General features: G+C 44.5%; 1 protein-coding gene across 3 annotated transcripts in view; it reads right to left on the bottom strand.

The window, feature by feature from the left end:
• The window catches only part of PPP2R2A (protein phosphatase 2 regulatory subunit Balpha), an 81,667-nt gene extending 69,890 nt beyond the window's left edge, over positions 1-11,777 (bottom strand). Inside the window, exon 1 of one of the 3 annotated variants that reach the window (XM_075910813.2) lies at positions 11,733-11,777. In XM_075910813.2, coding sequence (XP_075766928.1) covers positions 11,733-11,751 — 19 coding nt within the window. In that variant the 5' untranslated portion in view covers positions 11,752-11,777. Of the gene's footprint in view, positions 1-318; positions 438-2,580; positions 2,816-11,732 lie in introns of those variants that run through there. The other 2 variants (XM_075910814.2, XM_075910812.2) reach the window with 2 other exon arrangements.
• Between the last annotated feature and the right edge of the window lie 2,151 nt (positions 11,778-13,928).

The following is a 13,928-nucleotide window of genomic DNA, read 5'->3' as shown; positions in this document are numbered from 1 at the left end:
TCACTTACAAGGGACTTAAATTTCAAAGTAAAATATTAGGTGCGAGAATGGCCCTAACAAATTTTCCAAATATTTCAAATAATTAAATGTTGGCACTTTATAAAAAAAAAAGGAAACAATTTTTCTTTTGCAAAATACTTTATACCGCTTAAGTACTTCAGACTAGAGGAAACAAGTTTTAAAGCAAGTTTATAAACCTCTTCCCTCCTCTGTCGTAATAGTAGCTAAAGAAATTGTCAGGCTTAGATTTTTTTAAAAGCAAGGAATCTGTGCAGCAAACTGAACAATCTGCCTTAAGCTAACAGCAAGTATAACTACCGTAGAAAATGGGTCGAAGAGAAAACTTCAGGAACATTACCACCTCCGCAGAAGGTAGTGATTCATTTGAACCTCACCACCCAAAAGCACACAAAAAAAATCCACCCCTTTCTTTTGCATTTCATTCTTAGCAAATCACTGGGCTGGGGTCCAGACAGGAAGAGAAATTGAAACAAGTTTGCTCTGTCTGCAAGAGGATATCAAAATGGAAATTCCTTCTCAACCCACAACCAAAAAAGAACAGATGTATCTTGTGAGGCATTAATGTGATGCAACATTTTTGGGGAACAAGAGGGGACATGCAGGAAGGATCCTTCCCTACCCCACCCACACCAAGTTGAGGAACAAATTAACTTAAGTTCAAGTTAGCAACAGCAGGATGATCCCTCTCTCCATGAGGGATCAAGAGGCTGCTCGGGCAAAGAGGGCATGGGGAGGCGGAGGAATAAACCAAAAAGGATTAGATTGTAATATCTTTTTGGAGCTTCTTACAAAGTCCAAGAATTAGGAAAGACAACGTGAACTAGAATCAGCCAAGGTGATGGGGAAATCTTATCATGATATCAATCTACACCAGTGTTTCTTAACCAGTGGTACGAGTACCCTTAAGGGTACACAAGAGAAGTCTGGGGGGGGGTACGTCAACACAACTGAAATTTGGAGAAAACTGAATTTTTTTAAATTTTACAGTGCTTTATTATTTTTGTACTTTTTACACCCAAAAATTTCATTGCCCGCCTGGCTACGATTAAGTTGTGTAAATAAATGTCCTGTGATGGTAGAAAAAAAATGTGTGTCTGAAATCTGTAGGTACTGTGGGTACTTATACATGTATCAAAAACAAATATTGCAGTTCATATTGTAAAGATCAGCGTTTCTCAACCTTTTTTTTTTTTTTAAGTACCCCTTTAAAAAAATATAACTGTAGGTACTGGGGGTACTTTTTTTTTTAAAAGGGGTACTTAAAAAAAAGGTTGAGAAACGCTGATCTATACAATATGAACCGCAATATTTGTTTTTGATACATGTATAGGGAAAGTATCCCACTTTCAGCATCTTTCACCAACCATCCAAAACCCCTATCCATCCAATTTCTCCTCTCCCCCCTCCCCCCATCTGTATTTGACTCTTACTTTTAACACCATGGAAAAATTTTGAGAATGTCTGTTTGCAAGAAAAAACATTATATGCTGCAAACTGTATTTTATTTTTTATGCAACTTGCTACATTAAAGGCCTTGTTTCAGCAGATTCAAAAGGGTGGAGTGACATAGCCTGGTGTGTGTGCGCGTGTGGGAAGCAAGGTGCAAACCTAAATACTGCCTCTCATGCTGCTCTAGAAAATGCATGGCACTGAAGAGGCAATTAATTTGCAGAAGGGGGAAATGAACATATCACCACAAGAAAGAGACAGGGACATCCTATGCATGTGGATAATTTTTATCTTCCAAATTGCTCTTTAGGATGCAACCTGAAAAATGGAGAATGAACATAAATCTCCAGAATTAAGAAAATTAGACATACAACCACCATGCATTATTGCACACGCTCAGAGAGACTTGAATTTTCTAAGAAACTACATCCTCTTCCCAATTTCACCTTTCTCTGCAGCTACCCACATAGCTGCACCCGACAGTAGGGTGCAACTGCACTCTAAACACAATCGCATCTGCACCCTACAGCCACTCTCCTGTACAGATCTGCACCCCCTTCAACACAACACATACGTGCAATTTCCTCGCAAAACCAGAAAGTCTGGGGAAGCCAAAAAAAGACACACCCAGCTTAGAAACCTCCTAACACGCTGAACTTCAGAAATACAAGGCTTTTTCCCCCAGACCTCCATCCACCTTCTTCCTTGTGAAACACAAATGTGTTGCAAGCAGGGAAGCAAAAGAGGGGAAGGAGCACAGATTTCTAGAAGGGGAAAAAAAAAATAGGACAAGCGTATGCAATGCAAAGGGCACTTCAGGATTCAAGGTTTTAGGAATGCAAATTTTTTAAAAAGGAGGAAGAGAAACCGAGCCCACACTCCGAGGGAGGAATAGCCACCAGAGAGAGAGAAAGAGGAAAAGGAGACCGAGGTGCCCAGCAAGTCCATGCCACCTCCACGCACAGCAGGCAGCAGCAGCTCAGCGTGGCTGGCTGATTCAAGGCCATTTTAGCGGCCTCGCCTGCCCCTCCACAGACCTCCCCCCGCCCCCTGGGCTCTGTGGGCAGCGGGGGCCGGCCCCCGGGAAGGAGGGGGCTCGCTCCCCCTTACCTGCCATGTTGGGCTCCCGAGTGGCCGGGTCGGAGAGAGCGGCCTCCCGGCTCTCCAGGCGGCCCGCTGCGCCGGGCGGGTGGCGAGCGTGGAGGGAGGATGGCGGCAGATTGTCCCCCGGGGGGGGCGGTGCGAAGCCGGCTCCGTTCGGCTTCCCCCGCGCTCTTCGCGTCGGTCTTTCCTTGCCAGCCCGCCCCCCCCCCCTTCTCGTTCCAAGCTTCCAGTTTCAAAATGGCGCCGGCTGAGCTGGGGGGGGTGACGTCACTCGGAGAGGGGTAGGGGCGGGGTGAGAACTCCAGAGAGAAGGGAGGGGACAGGAGGGGCGTCCGGGGAAGACGGTTGGTTCGGTTGCGTCCGCGCCTGCGGCTCTCGCTGGCGCCTCTCGGCGAACTCCTGCTCACCAGCCCCGTGCGCTGTGCTCACTGCACCCTGCACATCTGCCCAGCTGTGCCCCAGCTCCTGCCAGCTGGAGCCTCGCTGCACCCGCACATCTGCCCAGCTGTGCCCCAGCTCCTGCCAGCTGGAGCCTCGCTGCACCCCCACATCTGCCCAGCTGTGCCCCAGCTCCTGCCGGCTGGAGCCTCGCTGCACCCGCACATCTGCCCAGCTGTGCCCCAGCTCCTGCCGGCTGGAGCCTCGCTGCACCCGCACATCTGCCCAGCTGTGCCCCAGCTCCTGCCGGCTGGAGCCTCGCTGCACCCGCACATCTGCCCAGCTGTGCCCCAGCTCCTGCCGGCTGGAGCCTCGCTGCACCCGCACATCTGCCCAGCTGTGCCCCAGCTCCTGCCGGCTGGAGCCTCGCTGCACCCGCACATCTGCCCAGCTGTGCCCCAGCTCCTGCCGGCTGGAGCCTCGCTGCACCCGCACATCTGCCCAGCTGTGCCCCAGCTCCTGCCGGCTGGATCCTCGCTGCACCCTGCAGATCTGCCCAGCTGTGCCCCAGCTCCTGCCGGCTGGATCCTCACTGCACCCGCACATCTGCCCAGCTGTGCCCCAGCTCCAGCCAGCTGGAGCCTCGCTGCACCCCCACATCTGCCCAGCTGTGCCCCAGCTCCTGCCAGCTGGAGCCTCGCTGCACCCGCACATCTGCCCAGCTGTGCCCCAGCTCCTGCCAGCTGGAGCCTCGCTGCACCCGCACATCTGCCCAGCTGTGCCCCAGCTCCTGCCGGCTGGAGCCTCGCTGCACCCGCACATCTGCCCAGCTGTGCCCCAGCTCCAGCCAGCTGGAGCCTCGCTGCACCCGCACATCTGCCCAGCTGTGCCCCAGCTCCAGCCAGCTGGAGCCTCGCTGCACCCCCACATCTGCCCAGCTGTGCCCCAGCTCCTGCCGGCTGGATCCTCACTGCACCCGCACATCTGCCCAGCTGTGCCCCAGCTCCTGCCGGCTGGAGCCTCACTGCACCCGCACATCTGCCCAGCTGTGCCCCAGCTCCTGCCGGCTGGATCCTCACTGCACCCGCACTTGTGTGCATTGCACCCGCACATTTGCCCAGTCGCACCCACTGCACCCGTGCTATCCCCACGGTTTGCTGGCTGCATCCTCACTGTGCCCGCTGTGCCCACTGCACCCCACCTCCTGGGTCCTCACTGCACCCACACATTTTCCCAGCTGTGCCCACTGCACCCCACCTCCTGCCAGCTGGGTCCTCACTGCACTCACACATCTCCCAAGCTGTGCCCACTGCACCCGCACTACCCCACCCCTGCCTGCTGCATCCCAGCCCATCCCAGCCACACATCTTCCCAGCTGTGCCCACTGCACTCAGACCTGTCCCCACTTCCTGCCAGCTGCATCCCAGCCAGGGGTGCTGGAACAATTTTTAGTGGGGGTGCTGACAGCTGTTGTACCAAATTGGAAACCCTGTGTATAATGGAAACCACTTCTAGCTAGGGGATGCTGCAGCACTCCTACACCCCTAGTTGCCACACCTATGGTCCTAGCCATTCCCACCCACTGTATTCACTATACCGGCACATCTGCCCAGCTGTGCCCACTGCATCTACATGCATCTCCACCTCTTGCTAGCTGCACCTCAGTAAGCTGCATTCACAAATCTCCCCAGCTCCTACCACTCTACACAGAACCTGCACATCTGCTCAGCCCTTCCCATCAACTGAATATCCATCAACTTCTCTGCTCCCTGTGACCACTGCACCACACCTCCTCCTAGCACCTGCCACAAACATTCATTTCTCCTACCCCCCTGCCCTGTCTCCATCAACTATGTTCCCCAACAGGGCATACCCACTTATTGCTGGGCACACTGCACCTCCACCTCTGATCAACCGCTGCTTGCTACTTCCCTGTGCCTGTCAGCACCAGCTGTGCTCATTTCTCTGGCCAGCACTTGCCATCTGTGCTGCACCCACAACTGTACCCAGGGTCCACTAGCTGCTGGAGAAAAGGTTCTGATTTGGGCTCCCTTTGATTCATGTTACAAATTAACACGGCGCTTTAAAGAATTAGCACCATATTCTCTAAAGAATTCGGGTATAAACCCCATCCTGGGGAGGTTGTGTGTTTTATTAGTGCTGTTAGATGTATCGCATTAAAAAAGGCCTGGAATAGATTTCAGCATCTGTGCCCGAGAAAGCCGCCTTCTCAGTGCACCAATCATTTCTGTCCTAAACTATTTGTCAAAGTATTTCTCAGCCCCATTCCTTATTTCAGCCAGATGTTGAGTCTTCTCTGTCTCTCTTCACTCCTCTGATGACATTCCTCATTCAACTTACCCAGTATTTCTCTGTTCTAGCCACACCCCCCGTTTGAATGCTCTCCCCTCGCCCCCACCTCAGGATGGTTTCCACGACATCTGTAGCCTTTTAGTTCATATTTTACTAGATAACCCTTCTCCGTTCTCATTGCTATTCCTTGCATATACCCAACCGTGCTCCTGAGCCATTTTTAGCCTACATCCACCTTTCATCCTGACAGTCTGTAAGATCTACAAAGAAAGACTTCCAGCTGAGACCAGCTTGGCACAGCTCCTGCCGGCTTGAAAAGGAGGAAGGCTCTCTTTTAGCTCACTAGGTCCCAGGTCAAGCCTCAGCCGCAATTAACATGCAGGACTCGGATAAATGACTCCATCTAATAAAGTTAGCACCTTGCAGAATTCGTCAGGTTTGCGTTAGAGAGATTAGCATAAATATTCCCTTTGCTTTCCATCAGCATGGGGTTCTCAGACCTCAACTTTCACTTTGAAATTCCAGTGCGAACAGATCTAAAAATTCAATGATTTTACATGGATTGAAATGAGAAATCAGACATCAGCCCCAAGAAGAAATTGGGCTGAGATTCAGGACATCTTATTGTAGTCCCAGTTCTACCCCACAAAAATCACTGTGTGATGTGGAGCAAGCTACTTAAGTTAAAATGTTCACTGATTTCGTGTTTCCAGCTTGAAACACTCGACTAAGGGCCTGATTTTCTTAATGGAGACCTCCCCACTATTCCTATATAGCACTAAAGGGTTGTATCCAGAGGTGAAACTAAGCGGATGTGCGCTGCCAGAGGCTCTGTGTGCACCCCTATTGCCCCTTCCCCCACAAGCCTCTTCATTCCTCCTTCTCTCTCCTTACCAGAGTCCCCTAATCTTTCTTCCCGTGATCCCCAATCCGCTGTCCTGTAATACCAGGGCTCAGTGTGCATCCCCCACTCCTAATTCCCTTTATGCCCCCCATTCTCCGGGAAAAAAATCAGGCCTCAAGAGCTAGATAAATACATGGAAGTTGGGTCCATCAATGGCTATTGGCCAGGATGGGTAGGAAAACTGTCCCTACCCTCTGTTTGTCAGAGGTTGGAGACAGATGACAGGAGAGGGATCACTTGATTCCCTGTTCTGTTAATTCCCTCTGAGGGTACCTAGCATTGGCCACTGTCAGAAGACAGGATACTGAGATAGATGGACCTTTTGTCTGACCCAGTATGGCCTTTCTTATGGTCTCATATTAGTCATCCAGAAACTGAGCTGCCAAAAATCATAGGCCATTTCTGAAATGTGTAGCCTTGATCTTCAACCCTTCATAAGATTATAATAGGGGGTTATTGGAAGGATAGATTGATATCTGTGAGGGACTCAGATGGCACAGTACTGGGGGCTACATACAACCCTAGAAATAAATCAAATAACTAAAATTTTCCACTCATGACCAGTTCCAGATGTGCCTAAAACACATAGTTAACTCCCTCACTGTACTTCACCTACATTTGCAAGTGTTGAGATCCAGATCTCGTTTGGTCCCTTACAGAATTTAGAGCAAGTCACAAAAGTCCAGAGCTAAACTTGCCCAAAGTTTAAGGAAGGTCATAACCAGGAAGTCATGCTTTTGTTTGACTCACTCTAGAGTTAAGGGCTAGCCACAAAAACAGGTTCCAGAAACTCACCCTGGAGTTTTGAGAACTCTGACCAGCAGTTTGTTCAGGTCTTGTCCATCACAACTCACTAGGTCTATAAACCTTTGGGCAAACCTGAACAGTTTCAAATTTGCAATGGAACTTGGTTGGTTGTTTCAGAATTCCTTGACAGCAGCGCTGCACAGCTCTAAGCAAAAGTACCTGGGCACCACTTAGCAAACAAGTTTCTCTTGCATTGGGGGCACCACTTCATCCATTGATTCTTATGGAGTTACCCCAAAAATAGTTTGGGCCCATAGTTGATAGCACACATTAGTTCAAAAACTTCAAAGGCATTGTTTCAAAAACAGTTAGGCTATGTCTAGACTACAGAGTTTTTTCAAAAACAGAGGCCTTTTAAAAAAAAAAAAAAAAACTTCACCTGCATCTAGACTGCCGTTGCGTTTTTTAAATTAAATCAAAAGAACGCGGCAGTTTTTTCAACAGCGGTAAACCTGCTTTTACGAGTAAGAACGCAAACTGTGCTTTTTCAAAAGAGAGCATCCAGATTGCCTGGGTGCTCTTTCAAAAAAGCAGATCGCTTTTTCAAAAGTCTTGTGGCTGACTAGATGATCTGTTTCGAAAGAGGCTTGTAGTCTAGACGTACCCTTAGCTCTATAACGTAAGAGATTCATTAATTAATTTTATCATTAACACAAACTAAAGTCCATCTCCTCCACACCTCTTAGCAAACACTGAATATCATGATGCCAAAGTATCATACCACCACATAATACCAAAACTACTGCATTTTTAAATAAATTACAGACGGTAATAACAGTGTTATAAATAAATAATTAACATTAAATCACAGTTGGGATAACAAGTAAAACATCTTCTGGTGTATGATCTTTACTTGTGTACATTTCCACAGCATCCAGACATTTGCACCAGTTTAGTGATTAGTGCAAAAGAGCCAGGTTTATATTTTATGGCCCCAATTCACCAAAATACAACACATGCTTACTTCCCATTAACTTCAATGGGATTTAAAATGAGCACAACAGCTCTGCTGAGCCTTTAACAGTAATATGCAAAATTTATAAGAAGTCCCAGGGTGATTTACATAGCACAAAATATTCTTAACATATGCCTTGTTCAACTGTAATTTAAAAATTTATTCATGTTTGCACACATGAAAAAGTAATAAAAGTTTCATATTCACATAGTATAAATTAGACTGGGGTAAAGTCAGGAGTGACTGCTACTTAACATTATATTTAGTACAATTAATAGACATTAAGCTTAAGAAAACCAAGAAACATATAATGGTAAATCTATCATGGGCACATATAAGACTTCACTGCTTTTATTTCTGTTTTTGTTTATTATTTGTACTGTGGTAGAAATGCCTATCATGCATCAGGACCAAACACAAACTGAAAAAGGCCCTTGCCCTAAAAAAAAGCTTATATTTAAAGTCATTATGTAACACATCAGGGCCATGCAAAATTTCGCAGCAGCTGCAAGTTTAGAACCCATATAGTCCTGTTTCAAAATCATATCCTTACCACTTAACTAAAGGAGCCTCTACAATACAGGGACTTAGACTCACACAACAAAGCAGTTCTGATTCTGCTGATCAGAGAGGGCAATGGTACAAACAGGTATGCACACAAATCAATTCAAGCAAATCAAGTAAAATCCAACTGGTAACTAGAAAAAAATATATCAAACTAGGGCAACACTCAATCAAACTAGACACAGAAAGAACTCTAACAGCAGCATACTCAGTGTCTGCCGCAGTTTCTTAATAATATGGCCGTTAGACAAAAGGATAATGAATTATAACAATCAATTCCAGAAATAACAAAGGCATTAATTATAGCAGAGCACAGACATCAATGACAGAAAGGACCTATTAGGTCACATCTAGTCTATCTGGCATCAGTGCAGAATGGTTTCCTACAGCATATTTTCCTGCGCTTCATCCAGTCTATTACCTCAAACACTGAGGCTTCCATCACTGTAGCCGGGATCCCTATGCACAGACAAAAAGACTACAATAGTTGGCAAAGTCTCCCCAATAGTCAGTCTAAATTCTCCCATTCTGAATTTCATATCTTTGTTCCTAGTTATGCAGCCATTTATTTAATACCCTCCAACAAGTTAACAACTCATTGATTTAGCATTAGGGCACTATTGCCAGTTGGAAACGTCTGCTTAACAAAAATAATCCATTAGCCCTGACCCCACAGTGAGCTTTGTGCAGGTACTCACAGGCTAAATTACTAGTATAAAGTATAAACATCTGTGCAGCACATCTGCCTTGAGATTTGTACACTTACACAAATATTCTCAGAATAGCCAGACCACACCTGGAATGGCAATTCTGTCAGTCAAGTTTCACTTATCCTCCTTAGTTCACTATAAAGCCCCCAATATCCCTGTTCTCAGTAGGCAGGGAATCACAGCTGTAACTAGGTTTTAAAAGAAGGTAACAACTAGCATATTTCCAGGCTTATATTAACCCTGATCCTTAATACCATTTATGTAAATATTAACTTTATTCATGAATTCTCCCACTGAAGTCAAAGGGACTATTTACCTGTTAAATGTGCTTGTAAGTGTTTGGAGATTGGGGTTATTGTCAGAGCCTATTCCAAGCAGAACCAATTATAATAGCTTGATTATTAAAACTGATGTTCTTTCATTTAACATTCTCTCTTTGGAAAGATGTTAAATTAAAATTGCTAGCAGCTTTGAGCACAATCAACTTGATGAATGCATGGGAGTTAATCTCTGCCTTCCCAGTGACCAGAGATCTTAGCTTTTTGGTAAAAGTGAACAGTGATGACACACACCTTACAGACCACTTTGTAATAGTCCAATTTGGCCCATCTAAACTAGAGAGCTGTTTCCCAAGCAAAATAGCATAGCAATAAGGTTTGGTGGCACTCAGTAGCCTAAGCCATTCATCACTGAACAAACCCCTGCAAAGAAAGCTGCTTAACTGTCATTTTAAAAAAAATAAAGCTTAATATATTAAATAGCTGTACAGAAGGACACCTTAATGCGGCTTGGTATTGAAAAATCCCTATGAAATATTTTTTCAAGTTAGGGTTGTTCAGGATTTTTAGCTCTGCCTTTGCTAGCACAGAAGCTATTTGGTTTGGGAAATGATTTCATAACACTGTTAAGTGAAATAGATAACAAAACAAGTTTAAGACTATTTTCATAACTGATTTGTTAAAGATGAATAACTGTGCAATACCACATATTAGATCAGAACCTGGGAGATCTTCCCAGTTTGTTGCCCTTGTTTTAAAATTTCAGTTGCAAGGGGTTTATTTGCAGTGTCAATTTCAGATAAACCAAGAAAACATCTCAGTAGAACTCAGACAAAACTACGGATCCTCTGAAACAGGCGAAGCACACAGGCAGGAGGCAGCTAGTTAGAAAAATACTTGTGATTATTTTTTCATAAATTCCCCTCTCCCAAAAAATGAAATTTAAAATTTTCAACCAGTATATTTGCGCAAAAATTACACATTTTGACTATTGAGCCAAAAAAAGGGTTTTTTACTATTTATATTTTGAATGTCAAAATTCCTCTGAAATTTCACATTTTTAAAAATTTCAGTTTCAAGAGGAGGGATCTAATTAAAATGAGAGCAGAGAACTGGATTGGGAAGTTAACATGATTCTATTCAAGCTAGAGATAGGGCTAGAATACAGCTCTACCAATCATGCAATCTGGGTTTTACTCCCATCACTTATTCACAGGGGCTGTGTCTAGACTGGCCAGTTTTCCAGAAAATCAGCCACTTTTCTGGAAAAACTTGCCAGCTGTCTACACTGGCTGCTTGAATTTCCGCAAAAGCACTGACTTCCTACTGTAAGAAATCAGTGCTTCTTGTGGAAATACTATTCTGCTCCCGTTCAGGCAAAAGTCCCTTTTGCGCAAAGCTTTTGCGCAAAAGGGCCAGTGTAGACAGCTCAGATTTGTTTTCCGCAAAAAAGCCCTGATCGCGAAAATGGCGATTGGGGCTTTTTTGCAGAAAAGCACGTCTAGATTGGCACGGACGCTTTTCCGCAAAAAGTGCTTTTGCGGAAAAGCGTCCATGCCAATCTAGACGCTCTGTTCTGAAAATGCTTTTAACAGAAAACTTTTCCGTTAAAAGCATTTCCGGAAAATCATCCCAAGCTAGACACAGCATAGGTGACCTTTGGTAAAGCACTTAATTCAATGTTTTAAAAAAATGATAGTCTGGTAGCACTTTAAAGACTAATAAAACATATAGATGGTCTCATGAGCTTTTATGGGCACAGCCCACTTCTTCAGATGACCAGAGTGGGTTGTGCCACGAAAGCTCATCAGACCATCTACATGTTTTGTTGGTCTTTAACGTGCTACCAGACTATTAGTTTTTTTAAGTTTTTCCTGTTACAGACTAACTCGGCTACCTCCCCCAAATTTTCAAAAATGATGTTAGATTTTGGCTGCGTTGGTTTTGGAATATTCCACTCAAGAAATTGCTGGGTTGATTTTCAGAGGGTCTCAAATCCTACAGCCTTATCTTCAGTTCAGTGCCTCTAAAAATCAGGGTTATACAGTCACTTTGTGGACCCTCCCCAAATTAGCCACCATCAAAGACCATTTTTCCATGAACATTGGCTTAACTTATCCATGCTTAAATGTTCTCACGGTAAAATGAGGATAATTAAGTTTGTTTGAGACCTATAAATGAAGAGCACTAGGTAAATGAAAAGCAATGCTCACTAAGGGGAAAAACAACATTGGCTTCAATAAACTTACCTGAGATACCAGGATGCATCTCTGAGGAGCAGGAAGTGACTTATAGATGAAGGCGGCCCTCACCACCATTACTTTTATGAAGGGCAACTGCCAGGCCAGCAAAGCAGAAAGAGGAGTTAGGATGTACAGCTGAAAGAACAGTGTTTGCTTTTTAAAACATTCATGGATTATACACAGGGCTTATTTCTGGTAAAGGGCAGAATAGTTCTTGAAACTTTTTATATGGGAATTGCATCATTCCAATCAGCTGACCACAAAAGTGAAAACTCAGACTAAAGAAGCTATATATAAGTGGCTTACTTGCTAAGAGCAGGAAGCTGTAAGTGAATTGCAGTTAACCATTAAGCACCATCTTTTGTAAGTATAATTTATCTAATGCTGCTTGTGGGCTCTGGTTCCTTTCATCGGAGGCTCTCCAAGTGCTTTATAAGCATTAGTTAATTAATGAGCTACCACCCTGTCCTGTGAGGTAGGTAAATTATATCTGAAGGGAGGAAATTTTTCCTTCTTCAGAGGGTAAATTCAAGCACAGAAGTCACAATTCAAGGGACTTACCCTCCAAATAATATAGTCATTCTCTGTGCTATACTGAAGCTCCTGTTAATAAAGAAGTCATTTCAGCTGCCACAATTGTAGCCCAGTTAAAGGGCTGAATAAAATCCTGATTCTGCAATGAGCTACACACCAGGACACCCTCTGAGTCTCTAAGGAGGCCTATCTACTTAATTGACCGGTTAGGCAAGGGGAGCAGTTGGCTTGCACAGAGCTTATTGTAGATTCATGATCTGTTTGTTAATATGAGATTGCATGAGCCTATCCAGCCTGGTGGTCCAACTTTATTTTCAGGAACGCTTCTTTTTAAGTTAACTGTGTTGTGCACTAGTGTAGGTTGGAGTATGGTGGTGCTTTCTATAGTCAGCTATAAACCCCAGCATTGCTGGCCCCCAGTTCTTTATTCTAATTAAAAGTTCAGTCTAGTGTTGCTGGCCCCAGCTGCCGGAATCCTGAATATATGAGGCTCTTGTTTTATTTTAGTTTCATTTTAATGGCAGTTTCTAGCTCTTGTGGTTGTTGGGGAAAGCTTTAAAATATGACCCTCTAAAGGCTCAAATGCCACTATGTAAATTAAAAACCCACAGTTTTTTTTAAATCTCAATTTTTAAGCCAGTCTCATAATTTTAGGGGGCTATCTTTGAATGCCTGGAGTTAACAATACTGTTTTTTTAACAAACTTTTAAAATAAGGGAAGAGTTATTTTTAGCGTGATACAGTCAAGTGGTGTGATTATTATTGGTTTATCATTTGCTGTTTTATAATTGGCTTTATAGTCTGTTATTTTGGGGTTCAGTCTTCTAATGGTAATATTAATAGCATTTAGTTCTTGTAGGCCATCTTCACAGTGTTTTACAAATATTGGCTGCAATTAAATAAGCAATTCCAGTCAAATAAGTCAGTGATTTTAAAAAGTACTCATGTATTGCTCAGGCTGTTTTGAGGCGTTTGTTGCTTACTTTCCTTTGTCTTGGAATAACAACTGACTCTTCTGGTTGAGCAACTGAGGCAGTCTGAAAGCCAGGCTAGGAATGAATTGCAAAAGGAAGGAAGGAGGCCAGAATTTCTAAGTGGATTGTTCCACTTACATGGCTTTTCTGGGAGGGAGTAAGTTATTACTATAAACAGGAGAAAGGTGTGGTCTGTGTTTAGCCAGGAAATCCTTAGTTTTAATGCTTGCTCTGTTGCTGATTCTAAAAGTCAGGCTCTATATGGCTTATGAAAGGTATCCCACATTGCAAGCCCAGTTTACATGTCAGTTGAGATGTTATTCTAAATTCATCCCGGGACAACGCCGGTCATCTGGTGCCCATGAAAGCTCATGATCCCATCTACATGTTCGGTTAGTCTATAAAGTGCTACCAGACCATTTGTTGTTTTTTTTTATACAGCAGTGGTTCCCAAACTTTTTGGCATCACGCCCACCTTTTTTTATTTTTGAAAAACCCTCACACCCTCCCTCTCCCCAAATAGCAGCAAAACTTGTTGAGCCAAAAAAAAAGGAAAAAGGGAATTGAACAGGGCAGCAAAACTTGATGGAGGGGAGGAGGCTGGGTCGCCTCATGCCCCCTCCCCCCCCGGAATTTCTTCATGCCCCCCAGTTTGGGAACCCATTCCATACAAACTAACTCGGCAACCCCCTGA

The sequence above is a fragment of the Pelodiscus sinensis genome, chromosome 28, assembly GCF_052426305.1.
Source record: "Pelodiscus sinensis isolate ZL-2025 chromosome 28, ASM5242630v1, whole genome shotgun sequence".
NCBI lineage: Eukaryota > Metazoa > Chordata > Testudines > Trionychidae > Pelodiscus > Pelodiscus sinensis.
This window is presented reverse-complemented; position numbering and strand designations above follow the sequence as displayed.